At 53.1% G+C, this 26,570-nt stretch overlaps 9 protein-coding genes across 9 annotated transcripts; 6 read left to right on the forward strand and 3 right to left on the reverse strand.

Annotated features, from left to right (window-relative positions):
- Positions 1 to 9: 9 nt before the first annotated feature.
- On the forward strand, positions 10 to 1,060 carry CLUP02_06126 (uncharacterized protein; the record flags this gene model as incomplete). The annotated part of the gene is made up of 6 exons (XM_049285129.1): positions 10 to 101; positions 164 to 229; positions 301 to 382; positions 443 to 460; positions 564 to 854; positions 920 to 1,060. The coding sequence occupies 6 exons, from the start codon at positions 10 to 12 to the stop codon at positions 1,058 to 1,060; spliced, it is 690 nt and encodes a 229-aa protein (XP_049142272.1).
- An 89-nt stretch (positions 1,061 to 1,149) lies between these two features.
- CLUP02_06127 (uncharacterized protein) lies at positions 1,150 to 3,381 on the forward strand (the record flags this gene model as incomplete). Its single annotated transcript, XM_049285130.1, has 4 exons — positions 1,150 to 2,734; positions 2,797 to 3,075; positions 3,144 to 3,265; positions 3,325 to 3,381. The coding sequence occupies 4 exons, from the start codon at positions 1,150 to 1,152 to the stop codon at positions 3,379 to 3,381; spliced, it is 2,043 nt and encodes a 680-aa protein (XP_049142273.1).
- Positions 3,382 to 3,673: 292 nt separating this feature from the next.
- On the reverse strand, positions 3,674 to 10,226 carry CLUP02_06128 (uncharacterized protein; the record flags this gene model as incomplete). The annotated part of the gene is made up of 22 exons (XM_049285131.1): positions 3,674 to 3,775; positions 3,855 to 3,864; positions 3,929 to 4,116; positions 4,174 to 4,302; positions 4,376 to 4,478; positions 4,607 to 4,734; positions 4,819 to 4,888; positions 4,930 to 5,246; positions 5,369 to 5,534; positions 5,646 to 5,769; positions 6,093 to 6,192; positions 6,253 to 6,523; positions 6,572 to 6,664; positions 6,705 to 6,818; positions 6,879 to 7,254; positions 7,369 to 7,493; positions 7,548 to 7,685; positions 7,792 to 8,534; positions 9,575 to 9,728; positions 9,786 to 9,859; positions 9,957 to 10,011; positions 10,111 to 10,226. 22 exons carry the CDS (start codon positions 10,224 to 10,226, stop codon positions 3,674 to 3,676), a joined length of 3,696 nt encoding a protein of 1,231 aa, XP_049142274.1.
- A 119-nt stretch (positions 10,227 to 10,345) lies between these two features.
- CLUP02_06129 (beta-glucosidase) lies at positions 10,346 to 11,720 on the forward strand (the record flags this gene model as incomplete). The annotated part of the gene is made up of 2 exons (XM_049285132.1): positions 10,346 to 11,614; positions 11,673 to 11,720. 2 exons carry the CDS (start codon positions 10,346 to 10,348, stop codon positions 11,718 to 11,720), a joined length of 1,317 nt encoding a protein of 438 aa, XP_049142275.1.
- Positions 11,721 to 11,915: 195 nt separating this feature from the next.
- Positions 11,916 to 12,233, reverse strand: CLUP02_06130 (uncharacterized protein; the record flags this gene model as incomplete). The annotated part of the gene is made up of 1 exon (XM_049285133.1): positions 11,916 to 12,233. One exon carries the CDS (start codon positions 12,231 to 12,233, stop codon positions 11,916 to 11,918), a length of 318 nt encoding a protein of 105 aa, XP_049142276.1.
- Positions 12,234 to 13,292: 1,059 nt separating this feature from the next.
- On the forward strand, positions 13,293 to 14,250 carry CLUP02_06131 (uncharacterized protein; the record flags this gene model as incomplete). Its single annotated transcript, XM_049285134.1, has 5 exons — positions 13,293 to 13,477; positions 13,541 to 13,671; positions 13,816 to 13,896; positions 13,980 to 13,998; positions 14,064 to 14,250. The coding sequence occupies 5 exons, from the start codon at positions 13,293 to 13,295 to the stop codon at positions 14,248 to 14,250; spliced, it is 603 nt and encodes a 200-aa protein (XP_049142277.1).
- Positions 14,251 to 14,350: 100 nt separating this feature from the next.
- On the forward strand, positions 14,351 to 16,148 carry CLUP02_06132 (major facilitator superfamily transporter; the record flags this gene model as incomplete). The annotated part of the gene is made up of 2 exons (XM_049285135.1): positions 14,351 to 14,555; positions 14,665 to 16,148. 2 exons carry the CDS (start codon positions 14,351 to 14,353, stop codon positions 16,146 to 16,148), a joined length of 1,689 nt encoding a protein of 562 aa, XP_049142278.1.
- A 266-nt stretch (positions 16,149 to 16,414) lies between these two features.
- Positions 16,415 to 20,680, reverse strand: CLUP02_06133 (histone deacetylase; the record flags this gene model as incomplete). The annotated part of the gene is made up of 9 exons (XM_049285136.1): positions 16,415 to 17,146; positions 17,230 to 17,538; positions 17,685 to 17,700; positions 17,767 to 17,792; positions 17,853 to 17,939; positions 18,085 to 18,453; positions 18,593 to 18,788; positions 18,877 to 20,501; positions 20,633 to 20,680. 9 exons carry the CDS (start codon positions 20,678 to 20,680, stop codon positions 16,415 to 16,417), a joined length of 3,408 nt encoding a protein of 1,135 aa, XP_049142279.1.
- Positions 20,681 to 22,225: 1,545 nt separating this feature from the next.
- CLUP02_06134 (PHD-finger domain-containing protein) lies at positions 22,226 to 23,560 on the forward strand (the record flags this gene model as incomplete). The annotated part of the gene is made up of 1 exon (XM_049285137.1): positions 22,226 to 23,560. One exon carries the CDS (start codon positions 22,226 to 22,228, stop codon positions 23,558 to 23,560), a length of 1,335 nt encoding a protein of 444 aa, XP_049142280.1.
- Between the last annotated feature and the right edge of the window lie 3,010 nt (positions 23,561 to 26,570).

Below are 26,570 nucleotides of genomic sequence, written 5' to 3' on the forward strand. Positions count from 1 at the left end.
GGGTGGGCAATGTATCGAGTACACCGTTCCTCGATATTCAGCTACAAAGTATTCCATACTTTGGTCAACTCCGACGGGTACCATGACGGTGGTACGGGGAGGTAGGTACCCATCGCCATGCCACGTAAAGATATCCGGGGGGAGGCACACGCGAGATACCTAGGAAAAGGGAAGGGACTTGGTTGTTGGGCTTCTGGGATAACGGCGTGACTACCTTCCCCAAACTCAGGTAAGTAGTTAGATGCAAGCAGCAGCATTGGCGACAACAACTGCAGCAGTCGGGATGGATCATGTTCATAGTTCCAGTTCCCTCCTCCCGTCGTCCTGTCAGTTGTCCTCCAACACTGCCGCGCTGCCGCAACCGAGAACGAACCGCCTTTCCGTGCGCCTGCGGGCAGCGAGCGGCCTGCCTGACCTTCCATGTCCTGGTTGGTCACCTTAGGCAGGAGGAGAGAGGCATGTAAGTAGGTAGGTACCTACCTACCTCGTCTCACGAAAGCTTACCTAAGCTCGGCAGGCAGGCAGGTACGGAGTACGGATACCTCTGTCGTTCCTCACCTCAGGTGGTAAGGAAGGAAAGTAGCGTGTGCGGCCGCCCCAGTGTGTGTCCGTACCTCCCGCACCCGCCGCCCGCCGTCTGTTGTGGCAGAAACCGCAAGCCCCAACTCGCCCTCATTCGCAGACGCCGTCACACCTCTCTCACTCAACTTTCTGACCATTTGCCTTACTCTATCTTGCTGCACCCGCCCTCCACCCTTCCCTTTTCCTCCAGCTTCTGCCACACTTGGAATTCAGTTCTCTTTTCCCTCTTCTTCAACATCGCTGCCGCCAGCCAGATTTCCACCCCGCCACTGGTTTTGCGCGCGTAACAAATTCAATTTCCAACGAATTACTCGCCATCGAGACCGGCTTGCGTTAGCCATTATTCAATCCCGTCCAAATCGGTTCCGCCACATTCCACCGCGACTCGTCCGCTCGTCCCGTCAAATTCGGGGTCGTCCACGAACAAGAACCGCCACGTGTGGCTGAACGATTCGAAGCTCCCATGACTTGTCGTTGACCATCAACAACCTCGACGACGCGGTCGCATCGGAGCTTTCTTTTCCAATTCAAACCCTCCAATTAATCGCTTGATGCTTTCGCCCGCTCATGGCCTCGGATAACGGTCCCATTGCGACCGAAGCCCCCCTCCTGGCAGCGACGACGCCGGTCGCATCAGACACTTTTGCGTTTGGGGGAGATCCTGCTCGCACCAAATCGCTCAAGAGGGCGCGCGAGTCTACTCCTACTTCGCCCACGTCTGTTGTCGACCCTATCGTCGAAGGCGCCGTTCCTCCTATCCCTCCCTCTATCGACTATCCCTCCCCCACGAAGTCCGCTCGTTTCGGCTTGGCATCGTCAAGACGCTCACCGACACCATTGACAGCCGCCGCGGCGCTCGAAGCTCTCGAAGAGGAACGCAAACGCGAACAGCGCCTAAATCCACCCGCCTCAAGCGACAACCCAGGCCACTCGGTGCTTTCCGTACTGGCCGGTAGTGTCGCCGCCATGAGTCGACCCGACGAAGCACCCCAAGCTCCAACGGCTGCCATGGAGGTCACCACCAAGGCGCCCGAACCGGTGTCAATCCCCCAAGTTAGCAATGCGCCCGCAGAACCTGTCGAGATCAGCCCACAAAGCGCAGTGAGCGCAGCTAGTATTGCAGGCGCTTTAGTGACGGCCAGTCCAGGCCCAATGGAAGTTGATCCCAAGTTGAGCGAACAATCTCAACAGCCACAGCATCAGCCTCAGCCGCCGCACCCGGCCCCGGTTCACGATGAGAAGAATACGCCCGGATCACTTTCATATCCGGGTTCGCTCCAAGCCGCCGCCATGATGCCCGCTCCACCGGCGCGCGGCATGAGCTTTCCCATGCCGTCGCCCGGCCACGATTCTCCGACTCAATCCGGCAAGAAGCACAAGTGCCCGTTTTGCGAGACGGAGTTTACGCGTCACCACAACCTCAAGAGCCATCTGCTCACTCACAGCCAGGAAAAGCCGTACATATGTCAGGAGTGTAACATGCGCTTCCGACGCCTCCACGATTTGAAGCGTCATAGCAAATTGCACACGGGCGAGAAACCCCACATATGTCCGAAGTGCGATCGGAAGTTTGCCCGGGGCGACGCACTCGCTCGGCACAGCAAGGGTGCGGGTGGTTGTGCGGGCCGCCGCTCCAGTATGGGCAGTTTCGACCAGACCGATGACTTGGACGGGCCGAGTATGCATGATGGCGATGATTCAATGGCCGGCATAGTGTATGCCAACGAAGAAGACTTAACGGAAGAGGAGAGGCGCCTGAGCCTGCCAAGCATCAAGGCACAGCATATTGCAGGTGGACCTGGTAGCATCGATGGATATAGCGCTCATTCGCGTACATACCCACCAGCAGGTCCACGACCCGGGACCGGCGGGCTCTATCCGCCCAATGTTGACCGTGGTACAGCAAGTTCGACCACGTCCCCAAGCATGCCTAACAGCATTGCTGGTGCCCACACGCCGAATACGAGCGTGTCTTCTGTGCCCGTAAGTGGCGCTTCTGTCTACTCACAAAGTGGCATGACGGAGAGCCCGAAGCCATTGAGCCCCGGGCATGATACAAACAACATTGCGAGACAACGATCGCCAAGTCTGACGCAACAGTTCCAGCAGCACCAATATGGCCGCAGGCCTTCTGACAGGAACACTTCACCAGGTGAGTTGTGCCTTTTGAGATTTGCGCCTGTAATTTGATCACACGCTGATACTATTCTCCAGCCTTCGTTGCTCCGGCATCACAGGCCGGCGCGGCTCCGGCAGGAGCCGCCCATGCTCGTGGTTCCAGCGGAACGCAGCCAGGAAGTGGGGCTGAGAATGGCGGCAACATGTTCGCCACGGACCCGGGTGTCTGGGCGTACATCCAGAGCCTCGAAGACAAGGTAAAACAGCTGTCGGATAAGGTCACGGCTTTTGAAAAGGCAGAGAGCGCGAAGCAGGCGCAGATTGGACTTCTCACGAGCGAAGTCACGGGTCTCAAGAAACAGCTGGAGGCCCGTGGTGACGAAGCGACGGAAGTCAAAGTATAATGCAGCACACGCAGGTACAAACGACGGCATGTTCCTCAGCCGTCGGCGCAACCTATCACCTATGTAACAACGACGAAATGTTTCTGGTGGGGAGCGGGCAAGAGGATACCTCATGCAGCGGCAGCAGGAGGACAAATTGGCGTTTTTCACTCATTGTCGGCGTCTTGATTTCTCATCTCTCGTTTATCACACCCATGTTTCTGCCTCTCTGACCCATCAGTTAGCAGGACGACCCGTTTCGTCCCGGGGGAAGGCGTTTTATTCAGGGCACTGGTAGATGTGCACGGTGGACCTCGATATGAAAAAAAGTTTTGAGTTGGTCCGTCGTTGGACCATGGGACCAGTCTATGGCCATGTCCCAGGATTTTCCGCGACGGATTTTTCCTTCTTCATTCTGGTAGTTTTTCACACTGAGGATCCTGATATCGGCTTTTCCCTCTCATGTATTATAGCGGTCGTTGCAGAAAGTCTAGCCTCGAGGCTCTAGGTCTTCCTTGAGGAGACAGAATATCGGAATTTCAATGCCTTTTAGACATCAGGTCCATCAAATCTTTGAATTCTATTTCATTTCATCCTTGGTTGCCGTTTCTGGTCACGGTGCTCAACTTGCTCTGTCCCAGACAAACGACAATAATCAATCTCGATCCCTCCTCAGACTGTAGCATCACCTGCTATGCGACAAGTCGTTGCAACTTGCAAGGGCCTACATGCAAGGGATACTCGACTCACGATGGGGTTTCAACGTGACACGGAAGACAACCTGGGTGGACACACACATTGCCGCTTCCCTCTTTGGCTCAGATATATGCAGGTATGTAGGTTACTCATGAGATGAGAGGTGATGGTAATTCATGCCAAGAAGCCGAATCGAGCCAAGCGAAAGGCACAGAAAGAGCCGTGTGCCTCGCTGCGAATGTAAGTGAAGGGGAACTTGTAAGCTCCAAGTCGAGAGAGGGAGGGATGCAGAGTTTTGTTGCTCTTTGACCATCTTGAAAACAGCGCGCAAAGCCTTCTCGCCAAGCATACCGCAGAGACACTATTAGAAAAAAGGGAAGATACAAACGGATACCCAAGGGATATCCATCAGCTGTGAAGGGGTGGGAAAGGGAGAGGGGAAAAGAGACAACCGCTTCCCTCCCCCGCCCTGGATCGTGATAATCAAAAGAAGTGTAGAGCCTAACCCCTCTTCTTGAGCATCCTAAGAGTGGAAGAGGTTGCATACGACCAGGCATGGGTTCTTGTTCAAACAATCCCGTCGACACGGTACGCACTTGCGCTGGGCTCAACGGTTGCGCCATGGCGGTAGCCATTTCTGCACAATCAACATCCAACGCCGGCTTGCTGCCGCCGCCGACCAAGTGTTGCCGGTAGTCGCTGGAATGCTCGCCCCTCCATAACAAAATTTGTCAACAATGGCCCAGCTGGTGGTCAAATAGTGAGACAAGAAAAGTAGCCTGTTCGGGACGCTTTGGTGACCGACCGACCATCTACGCTATGCCCACGTCGTGTTTGCTATGCAACACGAGTCGTGTTGCGCCTCGAGCTTGCCAGACGGAAAGGGCGCAAAAGCTTGCATCAGGAAGAAACGAGACGACAGCGATATGCGATTGATGGTGCCGTGCCTCGACAGCTCCCGTCAATCAAGAGGTATAACTTCAACGAAAAGATAAGTTGATTAATCCAAGTGCCGCCATTAGCCATTCCTGTGCCTGACAATCAATCGTCCCCCCTGTTTCTGACCAATGTCTCTGGTCAAAACAACGGCGGTCCCGTCCCGTGAGGCTCTAGAAGCCGTGAGGGCGTGGCCCAGAGCTAAGAGCAGCACTTGAACGTGGGATCGATAACCAAACCAACGTCAAGTCTGGAATGCATCGTCAGATAGCGTGTTTTTGTAACACATGTGCAAATCAGGCGTATGAGTCTCGTGGGTGAGTTGGCGTTGTTTTGATCAAAGTCGCGTCGTTCTGCTGGCATGGAACGGACGCCCGCCAGGAATCTCTCGTTCTGGAAGCAGGCGCCATGACAGATTTCTTTGATGTTGCGGACGAGGGCCTCGGTGATGTTCAAAATCACGAATTCCAAAGTACGAGGTTTGGTGGGTGTAATTTTCCAGTGACGCGAGTTCGACCACCAATTGGGTGACTTTCACTTGAGTATATCGTACTATTCCGGCGTGAAGTGGGGGACTATTAATCGAACAAGATTATCGTCGATGCCGACCACTTACGCAAGCCCCAGGTAAGGTACGAATAAGTATAACCCACGGCACTCTCGAGCCGATGAGGGGGAGGGTCTTTCGTGCAGCAGCCAGCAGGGCTCGTGACATGACTCTCCTCGTAAAAGGCCTTTGGGTTTGGGTCCTTGAGAGAAGGGCCTCTCCCTGCACCTCTCGTGAAGACCGATAAATCGTACAGGCCTGGACCCAGAAGGCTGTCGATGTTTCAACGTTTCAGGTGGGAAGATGGTGGCTGCGCAGCCATTGCTTTTCGCTCTAGCGCAGATCGATCGTAACTTCCGAAATTGTGGTGTGGATTTGTGGACGTCATGGCCGAAATGAGACGAAGCAAATGGCACGGCCCAGCAGGTAAGTGTTCATGGCCTGTAGGAATATCTGTACGTAGTACGAATACCTCGTAGGTGGTGTGAGTGGCCAGAGGCATGACGCCTTTGAAGGGTCGTGATTGAGCGAGCACGCGCTGTATCCGTACCTAGGTAGGATAGTACGATCGAAGCTTGGTTGGATCTCCATGTTTTTGTTGTCCCTTCGTCTTGGCAACCGCAGTAGTTGCAGGTGATGGACATTTGGAGGTAGTGTTGGGCCAAGTACGAGCGTTCGTCGTTACTAATTAGCGACCGGTGGATAATGGACGATGTGCAACGCTATTGAAGCCATTGGCGTGGATCGCGACCAGTTAGCTCTTTGTCGTTGATCTTTCGGCCCATAGTTTTGTTGTTGAGAAAGTAGTTAGGTACGGTCTTCTTGGATACCTGGGGAGGAGATGAGCCACAGCCCGACGAGAAGCCGAAATTTCTCGATTCCCCATTCATTTGTTCTAGCGGAAGCCTGTAAGATAAATGGCATCTGGCACTTTGGCCGTCGTGGTTGTAAATAAGATTTGGTTGCTAGAGAGATTTGCCAAATCCTCACAAAGAAGCCCACCCACGTAGGACTGGTGGCGGGGGCTGACTGAGCTACTGCATCGCGCATTTCAGGCGGAATTCTGTAGCGAAGCTTCGTATACATTAGCCTTTGGTAGGCCGATGATATATTCCTCATGAGCCATCTTGAACTGAAGGTCGGCTTTTCCCGCTCAGGATAGCTATGCATCAGCCGGTCAAGGATTCTCCAGATTTCAGATGACATGGACATGTACTCCGTACGTGCGCAAGAAGGGTTCGTCGCGAATCTGTTCTCGACCCTTGGCCAGTGGCGCTTGCTGGACTCCAGACTTCAAAGCTCTTCCTACTCCTTGAGTGCGTATCTGTACCGGAAATCCAATAGACAATAGGGGTAACTGGGGTTGCAATAACCTCCGTCACCCGCCACCCGTGATCCATCTCTACGGCGATTGTCAATGGTAACCGTGTAACGTCGCTTACAACCGAATCTCGTATGAGCGCTTGATGTCAATCGTAGTAGCGCACGGTGGCTGCAGCACGGTGCCAAGGACAGCCGAAATCAACAATGAATGGTTGGAGACTGGCTTTTGGAGTCTGGAGAAGACCCAAACAATAGGGGGGAGGACCATGGTTCAATGGGAAAAGGCTAGTTACTGGTGCCAGATGTTATCCCATTCCCACTTCAGCGAATTGAGATGTGAGGTGACGACGACGACAGCCAAGGGCGACGACAACGATAGCGACGAATCGATAAAAACAAATGAGACCAATTGACCAGGCTGGCGAGTGGAAATAACGTCGTCGACACTTTCGGGAAAGGCGCTTGACAGACGGTTAATTGCCTCGCAGTGTCGAAATTGAGCAAAGCTGCCAAAAGCCAGCCCATGGTTAGTGGGAGCAGGGATTGGTTTACCTATGCATGGTTCTTTAATTGTGCCAAGGCAATCTGATCCGACTGTGTGAGGGCCAGAGTCGTCGACAAAGACCAAGAGGGAAAATCGAGCCGTCAATTGACACGGCGACAGGCTGGCTGTGTTGTATCAGGGGACAGGGTTCTGACTGGGATTGTATGCGTAGTGTCTTTGTAGGAATAATCCGTTAAACTGTCGCATGCAATGGCAGCGGTGATCGTCATTCGGCTGACCGGGCTTGTCGAGTTGGAGCTGGGGTGACGACGAATATTTCCGCAGCGCTACAACATCTTTGTCCGGGGATGATATGATCCATTCGTCCAATTGTGCAGCGAGAATACGGATACAGAGGCGGACTCTGGAAGAAAAAGGGGGGGGGGAGGAAAATGCGGACAAGGCGGTGGCTTGACACGCAACGGCTATGGTTGGCGGTGATGGCTTGTTTCGCCAGTTGATTTGTCTCGCATTAGATCCCGTCGGGTCGTATACTGCGTATGTGCGCTGCGGTTGTTTCCTACAGGTACCGTCGTCAATTTGGTTTCTGACGTTGCTTTTTATTTTCTGCCCAGAAGCATAGGATGGACGCCCGATGGGACGAACTGGTTTTGCCTGAGGCGAGCAGAAAAAGAATGATACAAATAAAGAAATGATGGGACGACAGCTGTGTGGAAGACGAAAGTCGATGCCGCGGCGGGAGCGTCAAGCAGTGTGACCGGGACGTCCCTGAAAGTGCCTCGTGGGAGAGTGCCACAGCTGGGTTGATTTTTTGTGTGTGTTTTTGGGCGCTGCGCCAGGATGAAGGCACAAAGTACAAGTGCATCCATGAAGATGTGCCGTTCTTCTTGGACAAGTTGGCCCATGGATGATGAAAATGGCAAATGAAGGCAATATGCTTCCCATGCCTTGGACCCGGATTTCCGACCATTACCAGCTGCTTTCTGGGTCTTTTGGCCAGGAAGGAACCCAAGAAGGAGGAAGGGGGCCACGCCTGTTGGCTGCAGGCGCCTTCCACTTTCCTCGTACGACACAATGCAGACATGCCAAAAAGAGGGGGATTTGCGCCTTCTGGGTCCGCTATGCGCATGTGCATGTGTCCCCAGGCTTCGCATGCAGCACCTTGTGGTCCTCCCTCTCTGTGTTCCTCCAGAGTCCACTCAAGTCGGTCGTGGGCTTGTGGCTGGGATCCTTGGGAAGGAACTATGGGATCCCGCGGGCAGGTGAGAAGCAGTGAGTTCAAGATGGAAGGAGCAATCAGCCAAGCACCCAATGGAAGTACGGTATCCGTACCTGGCCTTTCTGTGTACGGAGTAATAACAGCAATTAAACGCGAAGCGAGAGCGCAGGTCAAGGCCCAGGTCCAGGTCCAGGTCCAGGTCCAGGTACAGGTACAGGTACAGGTCTAAGTACTTTATTATCAAAGAAAGTTAATTCTTTCTAAGTTATAAGTACAAGAATATAGTTTTAATAAAATAATATAGTACTTATTTAGTACTTAAATTAAAATACTTTTTTAAGCTTATTATAAGAAAAAGATAATTATATTATTAACTATTTATTATTAAAGTTCGTAACGCTATAGCTTTAATTATAATAACTTTACTTAAAATAAGTAAAAAGTTTAATTATAAGTTTTTTAAAAGCCTTTTTTAAAGGCTATAAGAGCTTTTAAGTTAAGTTAAAATACTTATTAAAATATTAATAACTAAACTAACCTTATAATAATAGCTTTAATAAAAAAACAAAAAAACGAACTAAAAAATAACGTTAAAATCCTTATTAATATTAAATACGATTTATAAAACGTAGTAACGTAGTTATAGAGTATTAATAATATATTTTATATTAAAAGAACTATTATTAATATTAATAAAATAAATAGAGCCGTATTAATATAGTACCTTAGCTTCTTTTTATAGCTTAAGGATTATAGTTTTAAATAGTATTAAAAGTTTATTAAAAAGCTCTTTTAAATACTTTAATATATTTATTATTATTTTTATAATAATAAGACTCTTAATATTTATATATAAGTATAAGTTACTTATTTTTAAATAATAATACTAGCTTATTAATAAGTTATTAAAACTGCAATTTTAGTAATTCTTTAACGAGGGAGAGGGTAAAATAAAGGAAAGGATAGGTAAGAAAAGGGTTAAGGTTAAATAGTGTAGAATTCGAGGGTAGGGTAGCGTCTATATATACTGCGGTAATCCTCTAGTAATGCAAAACGATGGAGTTAAACAGTGACAGGTACAGGTCAGGGCCCGGTCTGGGTGCTTGTGAATGTCAACGTAAAAATAAATGGATCCAACGAACCACTAATTCTAATTTGCCGCTAGTCCAATCCAGGCAGATAACCCCCTTTCCTTCCCCTTCTGGGGCAGATGCACCGCTTTGCTGCGAGGTACGGCGGGTGCCCTCGTAAGCGTGTGTCTGTACCTGCAGCCCGCGGGCGGGATCGTCTGGTCTTGTTTCTGATAATAGTGCCTGGGGGGTGGTCTTGGGCAGGCTTGGGGGGGCCCTGGGTATGGTCTTGGAGGCCCGGGTGGCTTGTACGGCTTTGTACCTGGCGTACCTGCCGCGCCTGGTCTTCCTAATTTCCCAAGGGATCCACGACATGGCCTCTTTACCCTGTTTTCCTCCACTTCACCCTCTCCTTCTCCCTCTTCTCAGTTTCTCCTGGTCATCGAGCTCTTCATTCTCGTTCACCGCGTTGATTCCCAACTAGAGAGTTCGCTCTCACTTACACTCTTTTGAATCCGAATCAGCCAACACTCGTTATCCTGTAATCACCTAGTACGATTTTCTCCGTTTCGATCACTATCAACACCGACAAGGCACGCCATACATCGAAACGATTCTCGATTCTGACTGCACTGCTCGCGAGAAAAGGGTGAGTGAGTGGTTGTGACGGGGGAAAACGCCTCCCAATTAGGGGTCTACACGAAAGCGATTCGGGGCAAAACGCGCAACACAGTATCGCAAGAGGAAATACCACCACCTTGCGCGCGGCATTGAAAGCGATGAACAAAGCAGCAACTGCATCGTTGATGTTGTAGTTGTAGTTTTTGCCATTTTCAAGCTCATTCATTGTCTGCTGATACAGCGTCTCACCGCCCCCCTATGAAGCGCCTTTTGTGTACCCTCCAACGCAATTGAGGTTCAAGTTGCGCTAACACGTACTCTAGAATATCAACATCAATCGACAATATGAGGTCCATCATTAACCTCGCCATTGCGGCATCCCTCGCCGCCGGTGTTGTTGCTCAACCCCACAACCACCGTCACCGCCACGTCAAGAGGGATACCGCTCTCGACCAGCGCGACGTTGTCGTCGTGTACGAGTCCGGCCCGACTGTGGTCGCCTACGAATTGGGAGGAAAGCCTATTAGTGAAGAGGAGGCCAAGAAGGGCATCGCCGATGGCCTGTTCGTTGTCGTCGGCGAGACCACCCCCTCCTCGACCCCTCTGCCGTCGGCCTCGACCTCCAAGGCCCCCGTGGCTTCCACTTCTAAGGACGCCCAGTTCTTCGAGGCCAAGGTTGCGAAGTCTTCCACCTCGTCCACCCCGACGCCTACCCCGACGCCGACTCCTACCCCCACCCCGACCCCGACGCCTTCCTCCACCTCTACTCAGGCGCCCGCTTCCACCAAGGCCTCGAGCGGAGGCTCCAGCAGCTCCGGAGGCAAGGGCCTGACCGCCGAGTTTCCCAGCGGCACCATTCCTTGCTCCCAGTTCCCCTCCGACTACGGCGCCGTTGCCGTCGGCTATCTCGGCACCAACGGCTGGACTGGCATCCAGAGAACCCCCAACTACAGCGTCGGTGACGCCGCTATCTCATTCATCGAGACTGCCGTTGCCTCTGACGGCGGCTGCTCCAAGAACTCCTTCTGTTCCTACTCTTGCCCCGTTGGCTACCAGAAGACCCAATGGCCCACCGCTCAGGGCTCGACCAAGCAGTCTATTGGTGGACTTTACTGCAACGCCGATGGCTACCTCGAGCTGTCCCGCCCTACCAAGAAGACCCTCTGCGAACAGGGAGCCGGCGGCGTTTTCATTCAGAACGACCTCGACGACATCTCCTGCGTCTGCCGTACCGACTACCCCGGTACCGAGTCCATGGTCATCGCCACTGTTCCCCAGCCTGGCCAGCAATTGGCTCTCACCAACCCCGCCTCCGCCGACTACTACGTCTGGAACGACAGCCCTACCACCGCCCAGTACTACGTCAACAAGCTCGGCTACGGTGTCGAGGATGCCTGCGTCTGGAAGAGCTCCAAGGACCCTCTTGGAGCTGGTAACTGGGCTCCCGTCAACATTGGTGTTGGCAAGAGCACCGATGGCAACACCTACATCTCCATCTTCAACAACGCACCAACATCGACTGCCCAGCTTGATTTCAACATTGAAATCACGGGTGCTAACAGCAAGTGTGCGCTTGTTGGCGGCTCCTACACCGGAGGTGGCACTGGCTGTACTGTAAGTTTACCTACTTTGGCGCATGGACATCGTCCCTTGACTAACACGCAATTCCCAGACGGCCATTTCCGGCAGCGCAAAGGCCATCATCAGATTCTACAAGTGAAGAGCCCATGACCAGCAGTTACCTGGCGTGGATGTTTTTGCTTTTGTTTCTCGTGAATACCTCTAGAGTATCGACGGATCGGCACGACACGTCCGCTTACGATCTTTGATGGCCTTTTTCTAATTTGTGTGCATAATTTTCATGCTGTGGAGACGTTTGGAGAGGAAAAGTTGGAGCGATGGATAGAGGACGAGTTCAACAGCCTGAGGGCGCAACTGGAACTACCCAGGAATCACGACAAGCCGAGACAGACATCTCCTTTCTATCGGCGAATTCGGCCCATGTCAACTCGAGCCACGATCTGCGACGATGCCTTACGATTACCTTTATGAGGTGTTTTCTTTCGCGGTTGGGTGCCGACGTTTTGCCGCAAAACAGACTACAACAGGAAACAGTTAGTAGGGGGTTAGAGATGGTGGATACTCGACTCGGGTAGTTTGCATAAGAATGGACGGGAAGATTTGGAGAAGGGCAGAGTTTGAACGGCAGCCCTCGCCGGCACATTGTCACCATGACGCATCGTTTTCTTTGTCTATCGCTGTTTGCCTTGCTACCGTGCCTGTATTGTTTTCGCGGGTGGTCTCATGACGAGCGTAGCCCGCGGGCGTTGGGGGTACCCTTATAGCCGCTTCGTGTATTGCCGACGCAACGTTAGTTTTTAATTTTACTGCTCACGACTACTCTACCTTGCGCTCGCCAACCAAGGTTGGTCCAGCATCCATAAAAGACAAAGTCATCGGGATAGATCACGGCGAAGTTGGGCCTCGGGGGTCCAGGGGCAGACGTCGGCAGACGTGCAGCCTCACATCCGCCGCCGCCCTCTTCCCTGCCGTTCGGGCCGGAGGCCGTCAGATCGGGGGTGCCCTGACCGCATGCGGTGGGATAGCAGTCGTGGGCATATCGTCTCCGGGCCGTCACAGTGGTTGAAGCAGACAATCAGACGGGGGTTTTAAAGTCTTGATCAAGCCCACGTTGTGTACTGTGGTCCTGACTTGAAGCACATCGACGATGGTATCGCAGAACAATTGATTTATATCTGTACGATTGATGCACAATGCTGCAAGGCGATAATTTCTAATCTAATGTTGTAGCCGGTCTTACCGCTGACTCTGGCACCGTTGCTGACTGGCTTCGATTGGGTTAGAGGGTGATGCGGAGATGGTGTCGACAGAGGTGGCTAAGTCGTTTTATTATGTAAATTGGCGCTGATCTGGGGGTTTCGGCGAATGTCATCTCCAACTACTACCTAGGTCAGTAACAAGAATCACAGAATAATGCATCAAGGACCAAGAGGATTTCCTTCCGTTTCCATCTACGCCATTTTGTGAACGTTTTCTGTCCTCTCTTGCAACGGCATGCGTTGGCCGAAATTGTTTCTCAACGGGTCTCATAAACACCAGTTGCAATCAGCTTAAGCTTCAGGTGACAGCTCGCATACAAAATTGCCCATCAAATCTGACATGATCCATCGTGTGGGGTGGCTTCTTAAATCATTGACCCTATTCCGTCGCTCCCATTCCCCGAGCGGCCGGGCCCATACCGTTCGGCTCACGGCGGCAGATCGGGGACGGTATGTGGTGCCCACCGGAGAAGGAGGGCCACATGACGGTTCAATTCCTTCATCCGATTTCCATTCTCTCCTCCATGCATGCGGTCGTCTTTGGTGGAAACAGCGTAACAACGGCTGGGCAAGACTTGCAGACCGAGGCAGGTAGGAGGAGGCAAAGGGCCTTTTCTACGTTATTCTTTTACATATTGTCCACTCTGCCCCCGCCTCCCCTACCTTGCCGTGCTTGCCCATGATGCCTTGCTCCAAAAAGCACTGGCTCTTTCCCTGTGAACCAAGCCCAACTGCATCCCATTCATCCGCGTGTTCTGCCCGTGTTTTTCCATTGGCAACACCCCTCCTACCGCCCAATCGGCGCTTCCCCGCATCGCCACCTGATCACTTGTCTGTTGGAGATTTTCTCTACATTAACCTCGACACCCTTCCTACAATTCCTTCGAGCATAATTTAATTTTACAAATATCCTTACCTTGTCGATTTCTCTCGTTCATTGTCTCGTCTTTACAACATTCTCCTATACTGTCCTAGTTCCAATCTACGGCGAACGACTGCGAGAGTGCTGCCGTCCCTTCCATAGCTCTGGGGTTGTCGTCAATCCATCATTGTATGGTGTGCCCCGCGATTCCGGTTGAATGGGGGGGAAACACCAAAGACTGACTACCTACACTACACTACGTCAGAAATTTCTGCAGGACATGCAGCAAAGCCTTGGTTCTCGATCCGACAGATAAAGAGCCTTATCTCAACTGAAAAATCTGAAAAATTCCGCTCTGCAGTGGTATCTTGTTCTATCCTACCTTGCCTTACCCCATTCGATCGAGTCTCGCCAACCTCTCTGCCTATCGACGGATTGTCATTGGCGAACCAGAGCTCGCTGGGCTAGCTATCTCAAGCTCGGCTCCACCTCTTAACCTCAGCTCGACTTCCTCCTCAAACCTATTTCTCGGCGGCTGTTTTCTTTAACAGTTGCCTATTGAATATTTTATTGGTCACTGGCTCTCGTTCTCAATTTACTCGCTGGCAACTCACTCAAGAAGAAACATCGACCAACTGATCAGCCACCATGTCTTTGAGCCGTGTGGCCTCGGTGGAAACGTTCCAATTCCTGCCCCAAGCCCAGGGATCGAGACGCGGCAGCGATGCTTCAAGTATAAGGGCAGGACGTCTCACGTTCAACCCTCTTCCCGACGAATGGGACCCTGCAGCGAGCAAGCCTGATACCGTGCTGGCCGTTGGTGCTTTTGAAGTTCCGCAATGGAAAAGAATTCGTACGTCGCTCGTCTTACCAATAAGCCCGTCACCTGCCGTCAAATAAGTGCCCGGCGCCGTGATACCATGTACTGTCACACGGAAACATGTACTGACCATTTGCCGTAGTTCAAGTCACCATCGCCGTAATCTACTGCCTCTTTGCAGCGGGTATCGCCTTTGGTTTTGCAGCATTGAAGCCGGTGCTCAAACGAGAGGGTGCTTACAGCGACGTCTGTTCCACCGACGAGACCAACTCAACTCCCGACGATACGTGTGTTGAGATTCATCTCAATCTCATGTTTACCGTGGCAGCGGTCGGTACCAATATCGCGGCTTTGCCTGTTGGCGCCCTACTTGACCACGCCGGTCCGCGCGTCTGTGGACTCGTCGGAAGTGTGTTCTTGATCATTGGTTCAATTCTGATGGCTTATGCCAAGACACTTCCCTTTGACGGTTTTCTGATTGGATACCTCTGCCTTGCTTTGGGTGGTCCATTCACTTACATCTCGTCCTTCCAACTGTCCAATGCGTTCCCAAAGCACTCGGGCTTCATTCTCGCACTCATGACTGGTGCTTTTGACGCCTCTAGCGCCTTGTTCCTGGTCTACCGCCTAATCTTCCAAGCATCCGAGGGTACCTTTGGTCATGAGAAGTTTTTCAAGGTGTACTTGATCGTTCCGGTCTTCATTATTGTCGTTCAATTCGCGTTGATGCCTAAGCAGTCATACAAGACAGTGGGAGAACTGGTCGAGTTGCAAGAGGAGACCGCGGCCGCGAACGAATCCGACCCGGACCCGTACGACGACCAGATTGACGAGAACACGGCTCTTCTGCGCGAGGAGCGCCGACACCGCGAGTCTGTCGTGGCCGATGTGGAGCAGTTGCTGGGTACTCAGAAGGTAGACAAGCAGATTCGCCGGGAGAACAAGAACGAGATTTCGGGCGTCTGGGGCGTGATGCATAACCGCTCGGCCCTGCGTCAGATCGCTTCGCCGTGGTTCATCCTCATCTGCCTCTTCACCGTCATCCAGATGCTCCGCATCAACTACTTTGTCGCCACCATCCGGGCGCAGTATGAAGTCATCTTTGGTGATGTGGGCAAGGCCATCGAGATCAACAACTTCTTCGACGTCGCCCTGCCCGTGGGCGGCATCCTCTCCATTCCCTTCATTGGCGTCCTCCTTGACCACACCAGCACCGTCACCGTCCTGACCGCGCTCGTCACCATCGCCACCACCATTGGCGTGCTGGGGGTCCTCGACAACATGGGCGCCGCCTACATCCAGGTCTGCCTCTTTGTGCTCTACCGCCCCTTTTACTACACCGCCGTGTCCGACTACAGCGCGAAGGTGTTTGGCTTTGAGACGTTTGGCACCGTGTACGGCACCATCATCTGCCTGTCGGGCCTCTTCAACTTTTTGCAGTCCGGGCTGGACGTCCTGTTCCACCAGACGTTTGGCGGTGATCCCGTTCCCGTCAACGTCATTCTGCTCTCGGCCGGCCTCGCCGTCGGTATTGCGCTGGTCGGATACGTGGCGCTGAAAGCGAGAGGGTTGAAGCGTAAGATGCTGGAGCAGGAGGCCGAGGCTTCTGTTCAACTCCACAACTAAGGGCTGAGAGAGAGAGAGAGAGGCTTTCCCTGGAATTTACTTTGGCTTTCTGACATGGCATTCTCGCGTTGGTTGTTTGCTTCTGTGTCATGGCCTGCACGGAGTTGCGGAATCTTTTCGTCCTTTGATCTGTATGAAATATCGTTACCCGCATGTACATGTTCTACTGGATATAAGCTATAAGTACAAGAATTGAAGTCATGTCCATAGTCATCACGATTCGGTGTGTCCCTCGATGAACATCTCTCACACGAAACCTCCCTCTTTTACTCCTCATCATCCCCCTCATCAACAGTAGGCGTCTCAAACCTACCCCCCGTAAGCCCCAGCCCGCAGAACTGGCCCCACCCATCAACCTGCTCGCTCGCGTGCTTCAGCACCTCGCTGAACCCCTCGTTGCCATTCTTGTTGACGCAAAAGTAGTTGTAATCAACCTGGCTGATGGAGTCGTCGTCCCGCACGCTCGTCGGGTACTCGATCTGGAAAACGGGCTTACCCGCCGCGATGTACGGCTGGAAATCCGCGCAAAACGGCTCAACCTCGTCCGACGTCCTCGTCCCTAGACACGTCTCGAGCACCGCGAAATCCGCCACGGACGCAAGCTGCGGCGCAATCGTCGGCGCATTCTTCTGCCCCAGCAGCAGCTTCCTTCCAGAGCCGGCCGTGGTGTCGAGCGTGTGCGCGTGGGCCGCCAGCGCGGAGATGTACGTCGCGTAATCGGACGGTTGGAGGTTGAAACCCGTCGGGTCGTCGCCGTCTTCGGCCCAGGCGTCGATGTTGTCCGGGTCGACGGCGTCGCAGCCGATGGAGGCGGCGCGTTCGAGGCGGGCCTTCATGAGGGCCACCACGCGGGCGTCTTTGATGTTGAGGTAGCGCTCGTCTGTGTAGGGCGGGTTCAGGGGCGAGCCGATGACGGCGGGGGGGAAGGCGTCGAGGTCTTCGTCCCAGTCTTGGAGGGCGCCGCCGTTGAAGTAGCACATGACAATCTTTCCCGCCGACTTTTTGTGGTGTGTGTCAGTTAGCATGTCTGCGTGGTGACTCGTACTGAATCCAAGGTAGGTAGGTAGGCACGTCGTCTCACCTTGAGAGTGGGAATGATGTTGGGGTAGTCGACGGCGTGCTGCAGGTCAATGTCCCAGACGTCGGCGTTGGCGGGGACGATGTCTGCCGTGCTCCCAGCCAAGATGGGGTGGTGGAGGACGATCTGGAAGCTGACGCCGGGCTTCCACTTGCTGTAGTCCACGGCGCGGGGAAGCAGCGGCGCGGCGAGGGCGAGGATGCCGGCCGGGGCTCCGGCAAGGAGTGCGAGTTGTCGTGACGAGACCATTTTTGTGTTGCCCGATGGGAGGAATTCGAGGGTCGGACTTGGAGTTCTTGATTTGACGCGTTCCTACGGGTAGCAGACACTCTCTCTGTCTTCCAAAGGAAGGAAGTGCAGAGGTTGTTATATACATTTCAAATCTGACTTATATCAGGATCCGGGGGTGTGAATCCCAGTACGAAGCGGGAACAATATCGATATAAAGTGGCCCCCACCCCTCCCTCCAGGCAGCTAGTTGAAAGGATGCAGGGCCAAGGGAGCGTGCCATCGACGAGCGAAAACGTCGGTACGAATCACCCAAATACAGCAAAGGACGACGGGCTCTGCGTCAATTAAGCATCAGTGCGGAAGCCGATTGGCGCGATCCTGGGCTCCTCGCATACTGAAAGAGCGAAGAAGACAGACACTTCTTGGCCCTGATCTAAATGCTGACCGGTGGCCATAATATTGGCCCAGATGGGGGTGTAAGACTATATAGATGGCCCCATGGGTTCGAGGGTGACATCGTCCCGTATTTCACTTTTTTTCCAGTCGTCTGATGTTGAGGTGAGGTAAATTCGATCCCATTTCTTTCCTCGACGGTAATCTGAGGAAGTGTTTTCCAGCCAAACTTACACGCAAACGCGCAAAGCAGAAGGACGCAACAACTTCAATCCCAATAACACCTGCTCTTCCCTGATGAAGAGACAAACCAGCTCCGTCATCCCCCCTCCCCTCCCGCCTCCTCTCTCTACTTGCTTTCCCAAAGGAATGCTCCGTCGGTGAAGTCGTTGCATAATTGAGAATCTTGAAATGGGGATTAAGCTTAAGGGTGCTCATCACGCTGCTGCTCCCCATTGGACAATTGCTCAATGTGCCCGGCTTGAATCTAGCCAAGTTTGGACGCAGCAGCCGAGATACGTCCTCACCCGAGGCCCCGCTATCTAGGCAGCCGAATAATGTCGAATGAGAGCCGGGCGGGTTGCTGAGGTTGGTTCCATTATTCTATATTGCAACGCACGACTGGCAACCACAATATCAGGTTTGCCCTGATCATTGATGTAAGATGATTCTTTCAAGTCGTAGAGTTTTCTTCATTGCATCCGGTTTTGGCCAAGCCTTGAGATGAGTCCATTAGCATCACACATGAGCGGCTCGCCTCAGGAATCGTGTTCATAGATGACATATCCTGATGCAGCAGTAATGACTCGGTCTCTTCAAGGACGAATACGGGACTCAATTGGTACTCGTCTGATGTTTCCCAGCAACAAGGTACTGGAAGAGTAGTCCCTGAGGTTCCCGCCTGGCCCGCCCTGACGTTGAGGACGCCAATTGCTAGACTTTGAAATCATTCATACACCCTAAACTCCATTTGGTATCCACGTACTCCCTCGCTGTGGTGGCATGCCATTATGCCCTCATCAATACTCCATGGCTTGTCCAACGGCCTCTTCTCGTTGTTTCCTCACAGCGTCATTCTCGGCCTCTCGCTGTTCTTTGAGTGCTGCTTCAACGTCGTCTCTCAGACCGCCCAGGTCTGGGGGAATGGTCTGGTACTGTACACTTGGAGCTGCTTGCACGAACCTCAGCTGTTCTGTCACATGCTGCAACACCTCATCCAGTTTCTTTCGTGTGTTGCGGTTGACACGCGGCTCCCCGAGAATCTGTTCCAGTGTCGGGAACAACTCCTCATACCTAAATTGGTCTCTCCAAGGAGCGTGTGTCGGAATGATGGGATCGATCTTGTCCTGGCAGCCGATGGCAATACTGGTCTCGAAGGCCCAGGCGCGGGCAACATTGCGGGGAGTGTACCCGCCGCCACCAAAGAGGATCATGGGCACTCCAAATGATTTGCAGAACTCGACGCAGGCACCGTGGCCTTGGACTTGAAGATTGAAACGTCCTAGACGATCTCCGGCGAGAGAGTCGGCACCACACTGCAGCGCAATAGCGCTAGGTCGGAACTTCTCCATGCATTTGCCAATGACATTCTCAAAGAGCCACTTGTACTGGTCGTCAGTGACGCCGTCGTTCAGAGGAACGTTGATCGCATGGTGCGCGCCTGGGTTATGCTCGTTCTTAGGACCATTATCGTCCAGTCCGCCGGTACCGGGGAAGAAGTTGAGAGGGTCGTATTTGTGAAATGATACCGTCATAACGCGGTCGGTGGAATAAAATGCTTCCTCAACACCATCTCCGTGGTGCACATCAATATCGATGTAAAGGACACGAGGATAGCACCGTAATAGCTGCAGAATGGCCAGGACGATGTCGTTGATGTAACAGAATCCAGACGCCTCGGCCTTTTTCGCGTGGTGCAAGCCGCCTCCCCATGATACGGCAATGTCGGACTGGTTGGAACATATTTTGCGCGCAGCATCAAGAGATCCGCCTGCTGACATGGAACAGTAGTCGTAGAGGCCTTCGAACAGAGGACAGTCGGAGCCGCCCAGATTAAACTTAAGATCGGGGTTAGCGTTCTCAACGTCCCTAGGAACAGGCTCGGGCAGGACGGTGCCCAGGAAGTCCAAGTAGTCGTCCGAGTGGAAATCGTTGAGCTCTTCGTATGTGGCAGCGCGGGCGATGTAGTTGTCCATGGCGAAAGACATGCCGTAAGAATAAATGAGACTCTTGGAAAGGGTAAGTCTCCAGGGTTTCATAGGATGAGTCTGGCCGAAGTGGTGCTTCTCCATTTCGGGATTGCAATGAAAAGAGACATTGTAGCCTTTTGGTCGTGTGATGCCAGACTCCTCAGCTATGCGCTTGCATTTCGCGAAGTACTTGGCGTTGTCGAGCTCACTGGCTTGGCCGAGAGGCTCGTATTCTTCGACGATGTCGTCCTTGTCGGTCCTGTGAGGCAAATAATTCGGCTTGGGGACACGAAATCGGTACGCGTCTGTGTCCATGATGGCAAGCGACGGGCTTCCCGCCGGAGCGGCCGGGACAAAGCTCACGATAAGTCTCGATTGTTGTCGAATGTGACTGGTGGGGTCCTGGGCTGGCCGACTGAGATGAGTTTTACTCAGCAATGGTAGAATGGATGGCTGGTATTGCTGGTTGAGTCAGAGGTGGTCGCAAGGACAAATTCGTGAGTCTTCGATGGTCCTACTGGGTTGGGGTGCAATTGTTGGTATCTGCGTTAATTTCCAGAGTCGTCCGTGAGGTTGTCGGTTGGTGATTCAACGTTGATTCGTGATGTATTTGCGAGGTTTCGTTCGAGGGCTGGCTTCATAATTGGATAGTACTTTCATGTGGCAGGCGACGGGGGAGGAAGCCGGTACCTTAGGTGGGCCCCTGCTGAAGCGAAGCAAGGTTTCCCTCCATTGGAAAGACCAGCCACCTTGGGCGCATTTGGCCACGCTTTCCCCAGAATGGCTGGAGTGCACCAGCCTCTTTGTGGCTTGACCTTCTGGTACATGTAAGAAATCTCGAGAAACCTTGTCAACACATCTTTCAAAACTTTCGAACCTGTCTGAACTTGGAGAGAGTACCTTAGCCTCCAAGGATGTAAGGTTTCTCTCGTGCGTTGCTTGTATCTTTACTTTCTGTCATGAATGCTTTATGAGGAACGAGTCTATCCGAATCTGGTTTCTCGAGGCTGGAATCTTGAACAAATCCTCAGATGCTCGAAAGGTACCTGCGACTCTGCGAGAGACATTGAAATTGGACCCAATCAAATGCGTTCTGATCCACTATCCATAAGGTGCCCAATCAATTCAAATGACTCAAGGTTCGCCTGAGCACATGGACCTGCAGCCTGAACGCACCATGGCACCTCCATTAGCATGGAAACCGGAGGCTAAAACTCCCGTCTCCGCTCAGCTCGTCTCGCTGTCAGTGGACAGTGCCATGACCAGCTGGACCCTCGCAAACTTGCCCACCCACCGGTGACACTGACACCACCCGAATCCAACTGGAACTGGACCACCACGCTGCACAAACGTGATTCCAGCCTCTTCCACCCCACATCCACGCGCATCCGAGAAAATTTCATCTCTCTATCCGTATTCAGCGAGGGAATTTTCATTACTCCGTGAATAAAATACATTCCGGGATCACGAGCCAGGGCCCGTACGTCGCCTCGCCTCGCCTCGACTCGATCGTTCGACGCTCGACTCGCCTGCCGCAGCTGGTGAGAAATCGATTAGAGAGAGCTCTCTTGTCGATTCGACGCCCCCTTCTCCTTCCGGTCTCCAGTTCCTTTTAGGTGAGCCAAGCTAGTCACTTTATTCGTTGCGGAAGATCGTGGCCGGGGTCTCTGTTTATCAAAGTCTCTCCTGTCCAAGACTCCTCTGTCATCGCCTTCCCAAAGGGCAAGTGCAGCCAAGGCATATATCACCAGTGGTCCTCTGCCCTCTCGGTCAGCCCACCCCGTCGGCGGACGTGCCGTGCCGCCCCGCCCCGTCACCCTGCGTGCCACTATTCCCACCTACTGCCGGCTTTCTGCTCTATACCTTACACTCCACATATCCTCTATTCTGCTCTGCCCCGATCCCTCTTACCTCGCATAGTTCCCATCCTAATCTCGATGACTTTGGTTCACGAGACCTTTGTTGCTTCCTCTACCTCCCTCGACCTATCATCGTCCTCGTCCTCGTCCTCGTCCTGTCTCTAGCAAGAACCCTGCTTTCGGCTTCATATACATCCTGCTCCTGATCCGTCTCTGTGGTTCTTGCTGGGCGTGCGCCGTTTCGTCTGCCTGCTAGAATAGATCCCAGCCGCTTGTTTACTCAACGAAGGGTACATATCTATACTGGGACCGTCGTTAACACGCAAAATGCCTAGAGACGATCTGTCCATCGACTTCGTCAGGAGGATGCCGACGGCCGAGGCCCTCGACCCGGCCATCATCCTCGACGACTGGCTCAACCGCGTTCAGAACCTTCCAGAAGAGATTCGCTTCTTGCAGGATGAGATCGCCGACAGGGACCGGCAGTATGGCGACTGCGTCAAACTGATTGAGGACCGCGATGGAAAGATACAGAAATGGATCAGGGCGAACGGCAGTCACGAGACGAACCCGCGCGAGCAGGGCATGCGATCTCAGATGCGCGACAACTTCATCCGTGCCGACCAGCTCGCCACGGAGAAGATCGCCCTGACGCAGAAGCTGCAGATCATCATGGACAAACACCTGCGAAACCTCGATCAACACATCAAGATGCTATACGACCGCGCTGAGCCCGGCTTCAACGAACCCGACGAATGCCCCTCCCTCATCCGGCCCAGCGCCGCGAACCACTCTGCCCCGTCAAGCCGATCCATCAACCCCGCGAGCCACCTCGTCGCCTCTGCCATCACCGCGACGCCGTTGAATCCGATCGTCAACTCGTCGAGTCCGGTCACGGCCCGCGCAGGAAACCCCCAGATCCGCAACGCCCAGTCCCAACAGCACGCTTCCTCGGCCCCCGCGACGCCTGCTGCTAGCATGATAATGAACCGTCAGGCTCGGGAGAGTTCGGCAGGGCCGGGGAGCGGCGCGCCAAAGAGAGGACCGCGTTCCGTCTCCGGACTGGGTGCTCTCCCTGCGACGTCGAGCAATCTGGCTAGGCACTCGTCACTAGGTCCAGGAACACCGAAGGGATCTACGCCTGGACCGAACGGCACGGTGCGAGCGGGCAGCGCAGGGCCTAGATCGTCGTCCACAAAGGCATCGAGCGTCTCGGGCATACGGAAAGGGACGCCGAGCGGCGCAGGCCGGAAGAAGCCGATCAGCAGCAACAAGTCGTCCCTGTCCCGCGTGAAAAAGGCCGGAAGCCGCAACTCTCCAGCCTCGACGGCAGATAGTGAGCTATCGGATGCTGAGAGTGGAAGCGGCGACGACGGCGACCACAGGAGCCGCGTAGACCGTACGAGTGGTACCCCCGCGCGCGACGGCAAGGACGGCGAAGGCGACGACAGCATGCTCGACGCCGAGGATGACGAGGCTGGCGACGACAAGAAATACTGCACGTGCCAGAATGTCAGCTTCGGCGACATGGTGGCGTGCGACAATGAGGATTGCCCCTACGAGTGGTTCCACTGGTCGTGCGTCGGCCTCAAGAGCGAGCCGAACGGGACGTGGTACTGCCCCGTTTGTACGGAGAACATGGAGAAGCAGAAGAAGAAATAAGGCATCGTACCTTACTGGGAAGATAACGAGACGGCAGTGTGATTCGAGCGTTTATACCCCTTCTTTGGAGGTTCAGGTGGGCGGCGTTTGGTAGCTTGATTATTAGGGCGAGGGTCCTCGTGAACGAGAGATCCCATCACCGAGGAAGGACCAGGCGTTTTTTTGGGCGACATCAATGTCACAGCTGGCGTAACACACGCACGGAAACCGAAATAGACACAATCTTCCTTCTTCACAACCGTCTGTCGTATACTCTGACTCCTTGCGATGAGAGTCAAGGTAGAGAAAAAAAAAAGACAAGTAACAGTAAACTAGAACTTGAGCTATGCACCACACGTGACTTCATTGGCGAGCCGGATCATGCAGAATACTACAAATGTCACGTCCAATGTGCCGGCGTGTCGGGACTGGCAAGGAGGTAACAAACAGGATGCTGGTGAACGCAAGACTTGCCACCTTATTACCATTACTATCATTGTCATCACCATACTGCGCTTTATAAACCGTATTATGTGAGAAATATATAGAACACGGGAAATAATCGCCGAAGCAGTATCGAGCGGCAAACAATTGTGTCACCCACTTGACTGGATGTGTTGTCTATATTTGTTTAAAGACTGCGCGGCTAAGTTTAACGCACAAGAGCCCAGGAAAGGCGTTCAGCAGCGTGTATCTGCAAGTCTCAAGGCCTTCCTCGAACCGTTGACAATGAATACTACCCTTTTTTCCATATACTTTATCCGGAAAACCATGGGTACAGGCATTACCTCAAAGACTACGTCGAGGCTCAATAGAACCTCGAAGGCGGTGATATCGAGCCAATGGCAGATCAACTCCTCGATACGCTTTTAGCTACATTGTGGCCGATTGTCTTGTATTCTACCCCAACATAATAGCGATTTCTGTACGATTACTCTGACACACGTCCAGGCCGCAACGTTCATCAGTCTTCAAAGTCGCCGCTGTTGTACTTTGCTGCTTCCCGATCATCCACCCACTGCGTCCTATGGGGGTTCAACTTCTGGGCGTTGTGGTGTGGTCTGGGCTTCCTCCCCTTCCCCCCACGTGGGACGCATCGGAGAGCCTCATTTGATGGGGCGGCCTTGTCTGCGATCCAGTCCAAGTGCAGATACGGACTGAGGCTTCCCGTCCGCCGCCTGTTTCTATTTGGGGTTACGGCCCCTGGTGATGACATTTGGCTCATTGTTTCGTTTCATTACTTCACTAACCACCCCGGTGGAGGTTAATCAGCGCAACCTGGAATTCGCAACATATTGCTTATTAGACAAGGATGAGCATGGGCAAAAGAGTTCGAGATCCGGGTGAAGAATGCCATTATTGAAAATGGCGTCAAAAAGCGCAAATTGCGCTTACATAACATGTTGAAAGACATATGTGAGAACAGGGGTCTTTCGCGTGACAGCCGACGGCGTCGTGTCCGATCAGGCTGAATGGACGCCCGCGAGTTTGGCTTGCCGGGCTGAAAGAGTTAGTACAAGATAGTAGAGTCCGGGCGATGGCCGACAACACGTCAAAGTCTCCTTAGCTCCCTTTCATCGTGAATGGGCCACCGCCACAGATGAGATGATCGCGTCGGAAAGGGATTCTGTATCCGTGTTCTGCGAGATATCCGTCTTGAACAATCCGGCCCACAGGGTAGCAGTATGTAATCAAACTTCCGACCAGGCGGGATGGGTTTTGATGGATCCCTCCCCTTTGAGCCGGTTGGGAACTGACTAAAACGAGAAGCCAAGTGGGAATTGGCCCGCCCGGGGCGCAGATGCCGGCATTCAGGGGTTGTGTGTTTTATTTTCGGTTCAACGAACATTATCAGAAACCTGATGGTTGGATCATTTGGGAATTTGAAGAGCGATTGTTCGGGAAAGATTCCGAAGAAGGCCGGCTTGGCGACAAAATCGGCTCCGGTTGTGACGAAGACTGGGGACCAGAAGGTAAATGGCACGGCGATTCTTGTTTGATACTGAGGCGGAAAGCCGGCTGCTTGAAGAAAAGGGCGCCGAGTTGAGCACTTTTGGTCCCGATCAATTTAGCGAAGTCGGGAAGTTCAGGGTGGTGGCAACTCCTATTGTTGAGCGATGGGCGATGAGGTGTGTGAAGCGTAGGCGAGTCCGGCCATTGAGCGTTCAGCTCGGCCGACTATCTTTGACGAATAGCGCCATTGATGGAGGGACGTCGGCGAGAAAAGGCGGACACCGCACCGCTTGGTCCTCCTTTGAGATGGGCTCTCAGCCTTGCTCAGTTTTCAAACAAAAAAACATGAAAGAAGGTGCGCGTCAAAGTCTTTGTGACCACGAGTAGGTCCGACGAACTTGGAAGCTATTGCAATGCGAGCAGCACACCGTAACGTTTCCCCAGGTGGGGGGCGGGTTCTCTGAGGTAAAGTAGGTGAAGAAATGGGTACATCAGGTGTCGTGTCCCGCCTTATTGCAGACAAGGACTCCGCAAAGTGGTTGGGATTTTAGGGGGAATATGGTTGGAAGTACAGTGGGAGGGCAGGTCCAGCTCATCTTACAGCTGGCGAGGATGTTGGTTGGTGGGGGTGTGATATTTCAGGATATCCATTCAAGACGAGCGACTTTGTCGCGGAGACGGTTTGACTCCGCAGTGAATGGAGACTCACACCTTTTTTAGTGCATGCATCGCCGGGAGGTACTTGTTCGGACGGCTGTTCCGTGAAGCAGCGTGTGGGCGGCCGTGGCCGCGGACTGTTGCTGGAACCTGAGATGAGGTTGGAGATGGTGAATGGGGACCCCGAAGGACAGAACTTCATTTCTGCCCGGACGGAAGACGTTGACGGTTGACCAGCATCGTGGCTCAGATACTGTTCCTGTATGTCTGAGCATTGGCCTTCCCGGTGTCGTCTCTGGCTTTTCCTGGAGTATGTAAATTGGACGAAGTGGGATGGTTGGTCGCAGCGCCTTGCAGATTTGGCCGTTATCCGCACCCTTTGATGATCTGCGTCTCCGTATCTGTTTGTGTACCCCCGATT

This window comes from Colletotrichum lupini, chromosome 3 (genome assembly GCF_023278565.1).
Source record: "Colletotrichum lupini chromosome 3, complete sequence".
Taxonomy (NCBI): domain Eukaryota; kingdom Fungi; phylum Ascomycota; class Sordariomycetes; order Glomerellales; family Glomerellaceae; genus Colletotrichum; species Colletotrichum lupini.